At 36.6% G+C, this 17,300-nt stretch overlaps 1 protein-coding gene across 1 annotated transcript; it reads right to left on the bottom strand.

Annotated features, from left to right (window-relative positions):
* Positions 1-11,193: 11,193 nt before the first annotated feature.
* Positions 11,194-15,933, bottom strand: LOC136883384 (thioredoxin, mitochondrial). Its single transcript, XM_067155655.2, has one exon. The coding sequence runs from the start codon at positions 15,853-15,855 to the stop codon at positions 15,283-15,285; it is 573 nt and encodes a 190-aa protein (XP_067011756.1). The 5' UTR covers positions 15,856-15,933; the 3' UTR covers positions 11,194-15,282.
* Positions 15,934-17,300: the final 1,367 nt, after the last annotated feature.

Here is a 17,300-nt window from a genome sequence, read left to right as displayed (position 1 = left end):
TAGTCTCTGCATCTTTGATTTTTTACCATTCTAGAGAGTGGACGCGCTCCCATTTCGGTCTCATCATGGGATACCTGTCTCGAGGTAAACTGTATTTCTTCTTTTATTTCGGACATTAACTTCTTTTAAATGTAATAATTTTTCTTGCGCAGGAGTTTACCCTCAAGTTTCATGTTCACCACTAAAATTGTCAAAATGACTTTGCTTTTCAGTTAAGATCATGTACATTTTGTTTCGGAGGCAATCTCCTTTTTTTAAAACCTTGTAAATAATAATATCATTTACTTATTCCTCGGGTTTGCCTCCCATAATTCTGTATTACCTACCACCTTTACTTAACATCTATGCTCATTACTGGAAGCGTCTTAGGTAGTGATGCAAGTTTTCTGTGCCTCTGTGTTAGGACCTTTTTTTTTTTTTTTGCTAGGAAGCTTTACGTTGCACCGACACAGATAGGTCTTATGGCGATGATGGGATAGGAAAGGCCTAGGAGTTGGAAGGAAGCGGCCGTGGCCTTAATTAAGGTACAGCCCCAGCATTTGCCTGGTGTGAAAATGGGAAACCACGGAAAACCATCTTCAGGGCTGCCGATAGTGGGATTCGAACCTACTATCTCCCGGATGGAAGCTCACAGCCGCGCACCTCTACGCGCACGGCCAACTCGCCCGGTGGGACCTTTTTTCTTCCCTACCTTGGGTAGATTGGGATCGTTGGATACTTCTTTTTAAAGTTGATATTAAAATTTTTTTGCTGCATTGCGAGTGTCTGCAGACGTGGTTAACACTTAAATTTACTTCATAACTATCTTTGAGTTTTGTTTGTCTTTTAAAAATAAATATTTCTTATTGAAGGGTAATTGCCCTCTACGGTTTCTTCCTTTACCAAGGTTACGTTCCATTTATCTCACAGGGTTCCATGCTTCTTTCTACATCCATTTTGTAGTTGTCATGTTTCCCAACCTGTTGTTTACATTTTGTAGTACAGTATATCGCTTCTATTGAACATTAAGGTTATTTTACTGTGTTCATAAATTTATTATTATTATTTTATGTTAATTGTGTAACCAACCAGCTGTTTAGCTGTTTATCGCTGACAAATGTTCGAGAGAGTTCTTTTATACAATAGGAAATGTGCCTCTAGAACAGCACGTGTAGGTACACACTGTTTCACAATTTTAACAAACAAAATTCTCATATAAATGATAATTTTGATACAACACCAAAAAAATTCCAAAACATAATTCTTCCAAGTTCAAAAGTCCAAACCAGATATCTTATACAACACCAAAGAGATAATTTTTGAAACAATAAATTAAGAAATTTCCATCGATTCTCCACTGCTGTCTTAATCCTGCCACAAAAATGATGGCTTTGTGGAGTGTGTTTACAAAGATTCTGCTTAAAAGTTCAGTAGAAGTCTTTGGAGTTATTTTCAGTAGAGCTCTCTTCGATATGGGTCAGTTGGTTGTGTGTGAAGGCTTGAGCGAATTCACTCGTCTGAAAAACAATGAACACTGTGACCCGAGATGGCACGATGTGCGTTATCTTACTTAGGTTTCATGTGTGCAACGTGTCCTATATTTGGAAGATGTGTTTGTGATACAATCGACTGCACGGAGAATTGTGCAGGTTAACGTCCAGTAATCCCACACATTGTCAGGACTTGATCAATTTCATATACTGTATACACAAAACTGAACTTCATTATACATAGAAAGAACTGTAGCAGCTAGCCTGTGCAATCGAGGATATTACTATCAAGGAAATATTTTATAAAAATCGTGCACATTTTGGGATTTCTTAAAAAATTATGTTTATATTCTTCTAGTCACTGCTATATTTTACATCCAATTATGACAAAACTTTACATACACATTTTGACACAGCATAAGGTCGTTCTCAGTAGGACATATATAATAAATTAAAAACATCAGACACACAAAATGTATTAGTTAAAAAGTGTTCTTAAAAAGTATGATGAAAATTAAAAACTGTGAGATGGTGATTGTTTAAACAGTCTTGTGAGCTGGTGGCCTTTTTGTTGTCCCTGGTGTAGTTCAACTAATATCTGTAAACTGTTGGCTTAGTTGTTACGTTCAGACATCAGCCGATATACGTAAGCTGTTAATGAAGTTGAACCCTCTGATTTCCAGTGTTACGTGGCCTGCTTGTACCACACATGTTCGCTGACTATGGAGTCCAGCTCTCAACTGACCTCAGGCCTCCAGCTCAAGACTGTTTTAACAATTTATTGCCACCTCACAGTTTTTAATTTTTATCATGCTTTTTAAGAGAAACTTTGTAACTAACACTTCATTTTGTGTGTCTGATGTTTTTAATTTATTATATAAGTCTTACCGAGGATGACCCTATGTCAGGTTGAAACATGTCTAAGTAAAGTTTTGTCATAATTGGATGTAAAATATTATAGTACTGACTAGGAGGATATCAACATAATTTTGTACAATTTTGTTGAGTTCAACCGTCAATATGGATCTAACTACCGGAGTGTATAATAGATCTATCAGCTCAATCTGGAAGTAATGAGAAACATTGTCAGCAAAAAGCAAGTAAGCTGTAATAAAAAATAAAAAAAAAAGTCTTGTCTTGAGTTTTTGAGAACAGATTGGCTGACTGGTTGGCAAGGAGACTGTGCTGTTGTGCAGCCTTTTCCCTTGGCACCATGCCACTTCTGCAACTGGTGCACAGGACAGAAACATTGTTTGGCCAGGTATGATCTAGACACTATGATTTAGAAAGCAAGGAAGTGAGGGGAACATAAAAAGACAGAAAGCATTCACAATACTGTTGTATTTCTGAAACGTAGAACTATACATTAGCTACCCCGACAATTATTTGTTTCTACGACTGTCCTTGTACTGTCTACTGTTACATATCATTTATAATATCATGTTGCTGCAGAGAGAATAAATATGAAATATTTAGTTGACATTTTACTGAGTACTGAACACTAGACTGGAATGATACAGTACAAATACCTGAATGACAATGACAAATGGAAGCACAATGTAGTGAGGTGATCCTCCAAACCAAAGATGCTAGCTGCTTCAATCGACTAATGACTACTACCGGAGTGGATGGTTTGTTTTGGAGGACCACATTTTCAAAGGAACATATTCACCAAACATTCAGGAGAACAAATAGATCTACTAATCATAAATATGAATGTTTTTCTTTTTCTAAAGGGATGAAGTTTGTTATTCTGCCTGTCGATACAATATAAGATTCTTTATCCGAGTCAGAATCACATAAAATTAACAATGTAAACTATGTGGACCATTGCTGACGTTACATAGTTCCTATCCAAATTTTAGCTAACGTGTGGTCCTTCATTTGCAGACGGATAGACACACAGTGCAGCAGAGATGTCTGCACTTTGTATCAGTAAGGAGGTGCCACTTATGCAAGGACTACCAGGTCATTTCTCCGCATGACCAGAAGGTACAGATTCCTTTGTTTCCATCCAGTTTGAAAGCTCATGAGTTTTCTTCTCATCTTGCCATTTGGGCTATGCGTGCAGCTCTTTCTGGATTTGAGTCTTCTTTCAGCAGGTTGATATCCAAAGAGGAGATGTGAAATTATCGTGGATGGTTCACGCTTTTCAGAACTAACTGCAGCCAATTTTTGACACTGCACAGAGCAAATCCCTATAAGACAGGGAAATTCGTCCATATTCATTGATAAGGATTGGCCTTGAAGTAAAAGCAAGGCTCCCGAGAAAGAATTAGTCGTGACCACAGAGTCAATTATTTTTCCTTCCTGAACAGGAATATCCAGATAATTTTGTGTGGCTATTTCTAGCCGAGTGCAGCCCTTGTAAGGCAGACCCTCCAATGAAGGTGGGCGGCATCTGCCAGGTGTAGGTAACTGCGTGTTATTGTGGTGGAGGACAGTGTTATGTGTGGTGTGTGAGTTGCAGGGACGTTGGGGACAGCACAAACACCCTGCCCCCGAGCCATCGGAATTAACCAATGAAGGTTAAAATCCCCGACCCAGCCGGGAATCGAACCCGGGACCCTCTGAACCGAAGACCAGTACACTGACCATTCAGATGATTAAACTGTTACAATAGAATTAACTATTAACCACTGCACAGACCTAACTCACTATGGACATCATAATATGAAAATGTAATTTTAGCTCTGTGTTCTACAATACTATTAAGAAAAAGCTTCAAGCACAAATTTTTTAAATGAAATATTAAAATCTCGAGAATATTTGGGCAACCTAACAGTATGCAATAAATGTGAATTTAAATGTTTTGTGCACCTAGTTACTCATATACCACCTTGTGGCTGGGATCGTTGCTCATGAACTTTTATAATTTTTTCCACTTTTATGAGCAGAGTACTGAAATAATTTGTTGGCAGGAAATAATGGAGCAAGTTAGGAAAGCAATAACAACAATTTAATACATGTTACTTCAGAAGTTGCTCTGAATAACATCCATCTGCCCTCAAGAATTTGGTGAATTAGTTCCTTTAACATACTTCTCGATGTTAACTCCATACCATACACATGATGCATTACATTGTGTCTAACTTAATTACAATGAAAATATAAATATTATTTATTGTCTGTGGAAAAAATAATACAATTAAAAAATAGCACATGTTGCAAAACGTCGACTGTACAAATAAATTTTATCAAAAAATAAATTATCGAGTAACTTATGAAGTAAAGCCCATATTCTGCCATTACAAACAAATTCTCTAAAAAATATTTAAATATGTTGCACAAAAGAATTAGAGAAGAGAGATTTTTTTTAAATATCTTGTAAATCCTTATCAGGACAATTTTCTCTGGACCCTAAAACTCAACAGGTGTGACAAATTTGTCATGACAATTATTTGTTTCTCAAAAGTTACAAGTTTCCCTTATGTCACAGGCAAAATATTGCAAATTGTGGAACTTATAAACCTATTTCATTAACATGACAAATTTATGTCAGACCTGAAGTTAACTGTAATACTGTCTAGACGGCTCTGAAATGTGATGTACAAACGACTGAACAAAGGAATAAAAGCAAGACTGAAAATTTACCTGATGTAATTTTGATAAGATTATGGTACTAAACTTGATTCAAGAGAACAAAGATGTGCTTTCAGGAATATTTTCTTCCAAGCTCAGCCATGAGCAGAAAGCTAAAGCAATCAGAGACTTTTCAAGAGCCCTTATTTAAATCACTAAATATTCACAGAAATAGTCAAGTTTTATACACAATACATAACTTCTGTAATGCCAATTCTACACACTTTTACATATGCCACAACAAGTTTAACTGTTTCATAACACTAAAGATAGTACAAATTTGTCTTTTATAAAACAGTATTTTTTATGAAATAGGGCTCTAGTGGCCAAACCGTATGGTTCAATCTAAATAGATTCACACTCATGTCTTCTCTGAAGTCTAGAAATTATGTTTATTGTTGCAATGTTAGTGATATTTATAACCTGATGTATTTATTCATATTCAAGTCAAGATGAAATCTTTAAAATCATCAAAACCCTTCTAAAAGCAAAGTTTAAGAGACAACACTTTTATAAAATAGAACAATATTTTGTCACCTGCAAAGAAAATAAAAGAAGGTGTGGGTAGGAGATTTCTCTAATTCTTTTGAGCAATCTACATTTCAGGTTACTGTAATGAGAAAGACCTCTGATAACAAAACTTCACGTGTTTAAACATAGGTAAACTAGTTCAACTGCAACACCATGTAGTGTATATAAGTAATATATAATAATATTATTGTTGAGTCAAGTTAGCATAACTTTCAAAACTTTGCTTGTCAATTGCAAACATTATTATGTTTCTCACTCGTGATAAACAACCTTTACTATAATTTTCATTATGAGTCATAATATGAAGTTTCCATGGAATCAGGGCACAAAATTTTTTGTCACATATGAAGCAGGTGACCAAATTTTAATATTTATAAAATACCACCTCTTCATGAATTATGACTATATTGGATTGGTACAAAAAGTATGAAACAACCGAGGAAGACTGCAATAAGAGCAATTTCTGGATGGCCATGAAAATACAGGACAAACCCTCTCAAGTTACATAACAGCATCGGAAACTCTCAGCTGATTGTTGAGTGAAAGGCATGTACCAGATGTTTCAAGTTTCTTCCTGGGGCTTCCGATAGCAGGGATGCGGGAGTCAAGGCACAGTGACTTCCTTCATAGTTTATTTTAGCTGCCAGGGAAGATTGATTAGCTCAGATCGAACAGGGTTACATCAGTTGCCTTGATGATGAAATGTATTTGAAAAGTTGGCAACCTGTGTATAAGCTACATTAAACCACACAGTTCAATCTGGAAAAAGAACTTCAGAATTCTTATTGGTATACATTTTGGTGTTCAAAATCTTGTTTCCATTTTCGGTATTTAATCTTTTGTTAGCAGTGCTTTTTACTAGTTCAGTGTTCAGGAAAGTTGACATTATAATAAGTGTTTCATGTTATTTTATTTCCTGCACTATAGCAATTATGTAACAACCATGAAGAAAAAACAAAGTCTTCTGTTCTATTCTTCTACTGTATTAACGATGAGGAAGTTAGTAATGAGCATACTGTATCTCATATGCAAACACAAGAGTCCCTAAAACCAAACAAGAGTGAATCAGCCTGTTCCAGTGTTGTTAAAGTCAGTTCACCTTCCTGTTGTGTGAAAAGGAAATGTGAAAACCATCAAAACATCTTTTCCTATTAAAAGGAAATTCAACAAAGATTGGTTAGGCTATTCTGAGTTGTAATACGATTCGACCCAGAGCATGCACGCATTGTAAACAGATGCTATACGACAGCATCGACAAGAAATTGGTTGTGGGTTTCTCTGTGTCCTTTAAGAAATGAATCCTTTGTTTTGTATAAAAAGAGCATAGTGCACAGTGGAAAGGCAAAAGGACCAAGAAATATCTTTGAGGAATAAACTTAATGGCAACAAAAAAATTTAGAATGGTTTCTGCCTTTGACTTCAAATTTCATGCCCTGCATGGATTATTCCATTTAGAAAGGTACATTTTTCACAAAGCCAAGTCTTTTCATAATGTTTTCAAGGATCAGTGCAGTCAAAACTGCCATGATCTGAAGTTATCTATGATGTTGAAACCAAACTTATTACTATCTAAGCAGTTAATCTATAGATAACAGTAAAAAAATAAATAGGATAACCTGGATAATGATGAATAGTCTAGTAAAATACATAAAAGTTTTAACATATTTAAATCTAGTTACATAATTAACACAGAAGCAAAGTCTGCTTTTCCAGTAAGTTCAGAAAATCACAAGATATTAAATATTAATTACAGAATACAGAGTTTGCAAAAGCAGATGTAAACATATGTATACAATTCTCAAGAAAGTTAATAAAATCACACAAAATTAAAATTTTTTGTACAAGAGGCAAACAATGTGCTGTTCACTCCCCTGACTGGTGAAGGTGTTATGGTTACAGATAGAGTACGTGACACCATCGTAGTTTAGAGATTTACTAAAGTAGCTTTCTGCCCACTGTCCTCAGTAAATATTTAATTATATTTTAAATTATGACTTTATCATACACAGAACTTAAGAGCCTAAGGTCTCCAAAACTTTTAGATGAACAAAGCAATAAGAACACGAGGCATACATTGATATTCCTATCTGTCAAAAAGTAGCAATTTTTTGTTACACTCCCATCAAATTGTGATAACTGCTATATTAAAACAAAAAATCTGTATGAAAAATGTGTATTTGTATCTTATAAAAGTTTTCTTCTTCTTCATCATCATCATCAAATCTCAACTCCACAGGCCGGTGTGGGAATGAACAAGCCTCTTCTGTAATCACCTGTCCTGCCACCATTTGTCTTTCAATATTTTCTCTCATTCCAGGCTCTTCCTAGCCATGTCCTTTTGCACCTGCTTTATCCATCTCTCCGTCTGCCTTTAAGTCCTTTTCCAGATATTTCTCTTCCAAAATAATTTTTGTATATTGAGGTTGATGCCATCTTCATCAGGTGACCTGACCATTTGACTCTTTGTGGCGGCCTAGTTGGAGGCCGGCTAGTCTTTTTTGTATACTTGATTAAAGGAACTTCTCCACTGCTGGTATCCAATGTTGTTCCTTCTAGTCAGGGAGCAGGTAGGATTTACACAACGAGACTTTAGCTTCCAGGGGGAAGCATTTGTCCCACTGAAGCTGTGAGACAGAGCTCTGGAAGTCTCCAGATGCTAGTTATCTTTTTATTAACATAATAATATATTAAGAAATATATTGATATAGGGCTGCATTGGTATCTTAAGTATGTGTATCTTTCAACTACTGCTCAGTACTCCTCATCAAGATGAAATGACATAACAGGGTAGGCACCTATACTTTTATAGTAGTAAGACTATGCATCAGCATATCCTCCTCTCAGACTGATGTTATAAAGACAAAGTTCTAGAACTTATATCATATGGTCTCTGGCTGCCTTTTTTCCTGACATGAATCATTTCCAGAAGTATCGTGCAGAATCATAGCAATTCCAGGCATCAATGAACAGCCAGGATAGTTCAACTCCAAAATTCACCATTTGAAACTTTCAAGCAAAGAATAGCAAAATGGAGTGTTTGATAATCCAGGCCTAGATAATAAAACCAGAAAAGCAAAGCTGTCGTTTCTGTACACCACACTGAAAAATCATACTCAAATACTTTGAAAATCCTACTGTACTAGGCCTAGTAATTCAACAGAAGAGAAAAAAAGGAGAATTGCTTTCAACAATAATAAAACAGCTTTTGGATCATGGAAGATGCTTGTTCATTCCCACCCTGCTAAGTGGAGAATTGATGAAGATGATGATGTTATTGCGCGTTAGTACTGGTGCAGTTGGGGAGCGTGAAGAGCACAGCCAAATTATAAAAATTGACAGACACTGGACTTCCTTGCTGCTCCTATAGTAAAGTCAAAAACCCAATACACCCTACCTGCATATTCAGTGACGGGAGTGAACCATCACATGGTCTCTCACTCTACAAATGATAACCTTGACATATTCTTGTACAATTATTAAACATCAAAGACTAGAGAGGCACATTGTTACAACATTAACAAGTCTTAATTTTATAATGTAGGAGTAAAATGGAGGCAAGAAACTTGTGTTTACACTTTCATTTCTGAAAGCTTGGCTATGTTATGGTTTTAAAATGGTACTCAGTACAAGCAAAGAGCTCCAAAGAACAAATTAGATAAACTTTGTCTTTACATTGCATCAAATTGATCCCATGCAAACCCCGAGATTATATTTATGTTCTTATACTACACAAATATTCCACTCATTAGGCCTTCAATTTTAATGATGTTAAAAACATAAGTGGGTATCACACTTCCACATTTGATAGAAGTTTGTAAAAATAAATGTTATTAAAAATAGTTACCTTTTGTTTATCATTATTCCCCCCCCCCCTTTTTTTCTGCGATAAGTCAGTAAAGATTCTGTTCAAACACAAATCTCATATTTCACCCCTATGAATAATGTAGTCCAAGTAGAAGAACAAAACATATTACATCTTTAAAAGTACAATATCAACTTATAAACTTTGCTGTTCTTGTAATGAAATTTATGTTTTAATTATCATTGCTGTGGTATTATAAGCAGAGAGTGGCACAAAGATATTTCCAAATTGCAATGTATGGTATTTATTAATAATAATAATAATAATAATAATAATAATAATAATAATAATAATAATAATAATAAAAAATCATACTCATCATGCACATCACAGGTATTAAACTTGACACAGCATATTGAGGATGGCTTTGAGAATCGGCTCATTACAGGCGCTGTCTTCATTGATCTTTCTGCAGCTTATGACACAGTCAACCATCGGATTCTTCTAACAAAATTGTATGACATCACCAAAGACTTCCATCTAATGTGCAACATTAAAAATATTCTCCAAAACCGAAGATTCTTTGTGGAATTTCAGGGAAAAAGAAGCAGATGGAGAACACAGAAGAATGGGTTACCGCAAGGCAGTGTGCTCGCACCACTGTTATTCAACATCTATACTAATGATCAGCCTCTACCTGAAGGTACCCAGAGTTTTATCTATGCTGATGATTGTGCAGTCACTGCTCAGGCCAACTGTTTTGAAAAGGTAGAACAGACTTTATCCAAAGCTCTGAAAGAATTTACCAACTACTACAATGAAAATGATTTGAAGCCAAATCCTGCAAAAACTCATAGCTGTGTATTTCATCTCAATAACAAAAAAGCAGCTAAAACCTTACAAATCACCTGGGAAGGAATCCCTCTTCAACACCGTTCGACTCCAAAATATCTGGGAGTGATTCTGGACCGTACGCTTACGTATAAGAAACATTGCCTAAACGTGAAACAAAAAGTGTCTGCCAGAAACAACATAGTGCGGAAACTTCGAGGCACCACCTGGGGAGCTCACCCTTGCACTGTGAGAACAAGCGCGCTAGCACTGTGCTACTCCACTGCTGAGTATGCTTGCTCCGTGTGGCATAAGTCCAGCCATGCCAAAAACATAGATGTAGCACTAAATGACACCTGCCGTATTATCACAGGTTGTTTAAGACCTACTCCCATAGATAAACTCCACTGTCTCGCTGGTATAGCACCACCTGAAATCCGACGTGAGATTGCTGCTAGGCATGAGAAAAGCAAGGCTATGACTATGGAAGCCCATCCTTTGTATGCCTGTCAACCAGCACATCCTAGGTTGAAATCAAGAAAGAGCTTCTTGACAACCACTGAAGCTCTTAAAGGAACTCCACAACAAGCAAGAATCTCAATGTGGCGGGAAAAATGTCAACATTTGAGAGAATGGATGATTCCAAAGGAAGAACTTCCTCCTGGACATTCTGAAAAGTGGACAACATGGAAGGCTCTCAATCGATTACGCTCCAGTACCACGAGATGCAAGACCAACCTACAGAAATGGGGCCTTCCTGTGGAGACAGTTTACTGCAAGTGTGGTACTAAGCAGACTAACGAACATCTTCTACTGTGTCCATCTTCTCCAGCCACTTGTACCATTAAAGATCTAATGAGAGCAACTCCAAATGCGCTTGTCGTGGCCAATTTTTGGTCAACCAATGTTTAAAATTTTTTGGTTTAATTTTTGTCTCTCTTACTTTGTACTTCTGACACGATAAATAAATAAATACTCATCATCAAGTGATGCTTTCCAAGATGACCAAAGTGTATTTCATAGTGGAGTATTTGCTGCTACTTCATACTGTACTACGATGTTTCTGTTCAAATATTAGAAAACTTTTCCCACCTCAGAACTTTGTTAGTTAAAACTTCCAATATGACATAGAAGTCCTGTTCTAAACTTACTACAAAGCTGCTCTTAGTAAACATTAAAAATCTTATTTAAAGCTACAAATCAAATCAGACAGATAAACAACATGTCATCCTACGTGTGCTTTAAGTTTCAAATCCAAGGCCCTTCAATTAAATCAGCTATTTATTTGTTAACCTAATGGAATTATTTTGTACATGAAAAATAATACAATTTATCAGTGATCATCTCTTATGAATATACTCACACTGTCAATATTTTACTGGAAAGAAATGAAAAATACTACACAAATAAAAACAGCTTTTTTTTCTGGAAAATTAATACTCTCTCTGTTCCAAAACATGGTTTAGAAATGAGATTGACGTGAGGGAGTGTTACGTATATGCAGATGGTGTTGTGGTGTGCTAATATGTTCCGTATTGGATGGTGCATCTACCTTATGGACGTAACTGCTGGTAGTGCACATGGATTGTCTAACTGGAGTATTAATGAATGGGAATCAAATGGACAGCAGCACTGGCAATGTAATGGACACCCAAGAACCAAAAACTGGGCCAAATGTATGCAGAGAGTTCAAGAAACAACAGTCGACCTCTGGATGTCATGCCAGCATTCTACAATTTCTGCTTCATAAGAACTTGCCGAAGGATCCTATCAAGGATCTGCTGTTCAGTTTCAGGTAACACCTTTAACAATTCTGCAGATTTAACACTGCATTAAGAAGCAATATGATAAAGGTCAACTGTATGCTGATTGAGTTCCCTGAAGAGAAGAAAGTGTGGCTACAAGCACAAAAACTATTAAGTTCAATTAAGCAAAATCAGTGGTACCCCTTTACACAAATGTAGGAGATCTTGAGATGCCAAAAATAACTTTGTCAGTATTTCAGAAAAGGGCATCACAATCAAGAGACCATCACCCAGAAGTGATGACAAATGTATGTTCCTTATTTGCATACAAGTAGCAGATGTGGCCAAGACGAAACTCATCCTCTAATATTTTCTAATGCGACCTATGCAGGAAAAACTTGGACAATGAACATAGCAGTGAGAATTCATATTCTAGAAATGTGGTGTTGCAGAGGTTACTTTGAATACTTCCGATGCCACACTGAACTAATGAATCAATCTTGAAACAGCTACTTGTCAGAACAAGATTGTCATCAAACCTTCTCAGCCAAAGACAACTGGGGTACTTTGGTCACACTGCCAGGAAACGAGAAGCAATGGAAAGATTCATTATATAGGGTCGACAGCTGAAGACTCATTGTGATGAACCATATCAAGAGAATGACCATGATGAGCCTAAAGCAAGCAAGTCACCATGCTAAAAACAAGACTCCTGGAGGCAGACCATCAGTAGGATTACAGGATGCCACTACACTGACATGGGGTATATACTCTTTTTGTTGATAACATTTATGATACTTTCCTAATGTCTTAGTTTGGAATATGCAACATATCTCTACCATACATTGCAACACCATAAATTACTAGTTTTTACACACCATTTTGGAACGAAGGGAGTACACAGTATGATGAATAATCTCGATATCCTTTTTTATATATAAAAAAAGGACACTTTCTCAAACATCTGGTATAGTCTCTTTCACATTCAGACATGCAGATTCAAGATACAGTACACCCTATATAACCCATGAACTGCTGTACCAATGTGTTTCCACATCTTGCTGTAAGCTGAATCAAGTTCTCAGCTCTGAAAGGTGGGAATTATGACCTAGCCTGGAATTTAACAAATTTTTTTAATTTTACATATAACCTCCTTTTTCTAAATGAAAATATTTGCCACTACAAGGATATCACAAATTAGGGACATCTTGTACAATAAACAACCATTTCTACAACAAATCAGAGGGAAGTGATGGCAGTTTTTAAGTTTTTGAGCATACAGTTCACTGTAATCTGTCAACAACACTTCTATAATACAACTGCACCTCTCACTCAAGTAAGAGCTTGGTTCTAATCTTATTTTAATTCTAATTCTCAAAACTGGTATCAAAAACTTACATATTCTCTGAAGCTCTTTGATATGAATTCCATGTCGTCTTGGAAATCCATTTCTTAAAAAAAAACTGTTTTGGTACATATGTTGACTCCAGACAATCATATTAGTCGAGGCAAACCTTCCTGTGTCAGGCAAGATTATATCTTAGGGATCCAGAACCCTTAACTTCCACATCTAAAGTGAAAAGCTACAATCAGCATGTCAGTCATTTGGGAACTCTACAACTCTGATCTAGATGAGCCAACCTTTACAGCATTAAAAAGGGGTTGCATTCCTTCAAATTTCTTTTACAGAAAAATGCATAAAATAAAACAGAAGGAACCGACAATGAATTCTGCGATAGATACTTACTGTATATGAATCAATGAACTCATTTTTGCAAGTAATATAAAATCATCACTTTTAATGAAACCTATCACCAGCTTTAATGTGTATTTAAAACCATCTCTGCACCTGGTGGCTGTAAGGCAGTGGCAGATGGTTCAAAGAGGTGAGAGGGTCAAACAGAGAAGAGCTTATGACTTCTGCTGAAAGCAATTTATTCACTATGGTTCTGGACCCCCTATGGACCGACTGGAACTGCAAATGCATTCACAGCCCTTGTTACAAAAACAAATAAGCTAACTGCCACATTTTGCTAGAACTAATCACATTCATGGATGGATTCAGTGACCGAATTAGTGAAATTCAGGCAATAAATCTTGGGAATTTAAGGCATATTTGTGGCTAATAGATGAAAATATTGAAAGTTAGTACACTGATACAAACTCGAAGATTGGGGTTGCTATTCTCTCTTCTCAAAAATATTTTTGATTAAACAAATATATAAAATTATTTGAGAATTGGTACGTAACAAAACTTGAATAATATGATCTTTATTCCGTGCAATGTACAAGGTGTCAGGCACGATGCTAGTCAAGCAGCAACTTCACCAGGTGTAGCAGAGTTATTTGCAACCTCAGATCGGCAGCTGAGCGGGGTTAATATGCAAGACTGATAAATTAAGTCATCCTGTTGACCGTGGTATTCCAAATAGTAATACAGTATGTAATATAGTGAAGAACTTCCACACCACTGGGGTCCGTTCTCACAAGAAAAAAAAAATAGGAGAGACATTGCGTTAACAGAGAAACAAAGAAGCTCTCTTAGAAAGAAGCACTGCTTCTTGTTGAAGAGGCTAGTGTGTTACTTTCTTCTTCCCAAAACAACTAAACTCTTAGAAACAAAACTAAATAAACTCGCTGCTGTCCAAAATTTAAGGGAGCCTCACACTCAGTTTTGTAACTGGATTTTGTAGCCTGTTTGCAACAGACATAATCATCATCATCTTATTCTTCTGTATGAATAGACCATTTAACCTATAGCATAAAATGTGGTTAGGTATAAGAGAGGGCCAAGAGCCTTAACTTCACCACTTGTAAAGGCATAAATAATTACTTAGTGATGAGGCAAGGTTTCATTGAGGGGCTATGTGAATAGTGAGGACAACCGCTATTGGAGTGCAGAAAATCTCCACCGGCTGACGGACGTCTATGAGCATCTCCTTTAATGTCAGGTACATTTTTAATCTGTAAATTTCACCAGAAATGGCTTTCTATGACTTAATTGACAATAAGCAGCATTTACCAGCCAGCGGGCAAGTGCCATGGATTGAGTGATGCAACTACACAGATATAAAATAAAGACCACCTCCTGTATGTTACTCAGTGCAGAGTAAATTTACGATGTTTTTGTGTGACACAGGAAAATGTACCTGACTTTACATGTAATACAAAAAGAATGAGGGGAACAATTAGAAAACATCTGAGAAAATTACAATCCTTACAACAACTAGCATACATTTCAACAATGTAATTACACATACGAAAACCTGCAATACAACAATCACAGTAAATGTAACATATTAAGAATAATGAAAAATTCTAACTACTTATCTTTAGCAGGACCCCCCTGAGGATCAATTGGAGTACCACCGCTATCCTTACCTCCAGTAGCACTGCTTGAGATCACATCATTCCCAGATAACTTGTTGACCAAATTCTCAATCATATCAGCGTCAACAAGTCCGATAAATTTGTCTACAACCAAACCATTCTTGACAGCAAGAACAGCTGGTACAGCCTTAACTTCGAATGTGTGAACCAGTTCAGCATTGGTCTCCACATCTACAATGGCGAGATCAATATGCTCTAAAGGGTCGACAAGTTCCATAAGTTTTGGTGATAGGATTTTACAAGGGTCACACCATTCGGCATGGAAATTTACTATTACGGGAATATCACTTTGCATAACCCGCTGCATGAATTCATTGTTGTTCTTTACAGTGAAAGATTTTGTCAAAGGAATCGAACAAGATAAGCTCCTATGCACTGGGGAGGAAATATCCAAACATTGTATTCCAGCTGGAACATTTATATGTTTTGGTAGAGCGAGGGTCATACATGCTAGTCTTCGTGCAGGTGAAGACAATACATTTACAACAGCAAGAGAGTTAAACATTTTCTTTCTCAATAATATTGAGATATAACCAAAATACCTTTACCTGTTGCCTTGGTCGTCACCTTAAAAGATACCTACTAAAATAAAATTACAACTTCCATTCCTTGAGAGGTTCAGCACGTCTTGGTTCCATAAGGTGAGCAAGAACAAAAAAGATGAATCCAGCAACAGAAGACACAGCAAGAAGGGTCAAGATAACGGGTCGCACCACAAAGAGGTGATCATATAACTGCAAAGAAACAATTATATTTACAATTATTCATTTGGAATTAAATAATATTTTATGACAGAATACAGATTCCAATAATTTTAGTCTCTAAACAATAAGAACAAACATGCAATTTCTGGAAGAAAGTTCTATGTCATTTGCACAATCAACCAAACCCCATGGCGCAACAGTCTCAAAGGGCCACGGTCTACCAAGCAACCACTGCCCTGCCTGAAGACTACGAGTTGGTGTGTGGTCAGCATGGCAAATCCTCTCTGCCATTATTCTTGGCTTTCTAGACTGGGGCCGCCATCTCACAATCTGATAGGTCTTCAGTTGTAATCACATAAGCTGAGTGGACCTCAAACCAGCCCTCAGATCAGGTACAAATCCTTCGCCTGGCTAGGAATCAAACCCAGGGCCTTCAGTTAAAGAGGCAGGCATGCTACCACCTACAGTATGGGGTCGGCATGTCATTTGCACAAAGAGAAAATATTACAGGCAAAGGTGAGGGGGCGGGGGAGAGAAAAATTTGTAAATAAAGTTTTGTAGCACAGAACTGCTTTCTGAGATGTTAATTTAATAAAGACATTGATTTTCCAAATAATCACACAGTTGAAATATTGTCTAGACCAGAGGTTCTCAAACTCTTATGCAATTGTACCTCTCACTTATGGCTAAAAGTTCAATGTACCACCACAAAAAAATCCCTAAATGATAGGTTTAAAAATATGAGTACCTAGCTAATTATTAAGGCATTTTAATTGATTATAAACCATTCTTTTAAATCATCATCATCATCATCATCATCAATGTCCCACTCCAGTTGCCCAGGTGTGGTTAACAAGCCTCCTCCACTCCTTTCTGTCCTTCCACTTTTCCTGAGCCATTACTTCTGCCACATCCAATCCAGCTTCTCTAATGTCCTTCCAAATCTGATCCATCCACCTTCTTTTCAGTCTTCCAACTGGTCTCTTTCCCTTAACTTCTCTTTCCAATTCCCCTCTTGCTACCCATTCTTTTTACATGTCCAAACCGTCTCAGTCTCGCTTTCTGTATATTCTTTTAAATACACATCGTAAATAAGACAAGATTGTGAAATTCAATACATTTGTATAATACATCACAAGAAATTTAAGAGTGTGTGTCTGTATCAAGTATAATACAATGATAAAATAACACAAGATTCCCTGTTTGTATGAAAGTTTCACAAAACTCTAGATTTTAGCCTCAGTAT

The sequence above is a fragment of the Anabrus simplex genome, chromosome 11, assembly GCF_040414725.1.
Source record: "Anabrus simplex isolate iqAnaSimp1 chromosome 11, ASM4041472v1, whole genome shotgun sequence".
Lineage (NCBI taxonomy): Eukaryota > Metazoa > Arthropoda > Insecta > Orthoptera > Tettigoniidae > Anabrus > Anabrus simplex.
The sequence above is the reverse complement of the archived record's forward strand: the minus strand, read 5'-3'. Positions and strand labels throughout refer to the sequence as shown.

Excerpts from the sequence above, each read along its gene's own strand:
- LOC136883384 (XM_067155655.2), bottom strand. The coding sequence starts at position 15,855 with ATGTTTAACTCTCTTGCTGTTGTAAATGTATTGTCTTCACCTGCACGA.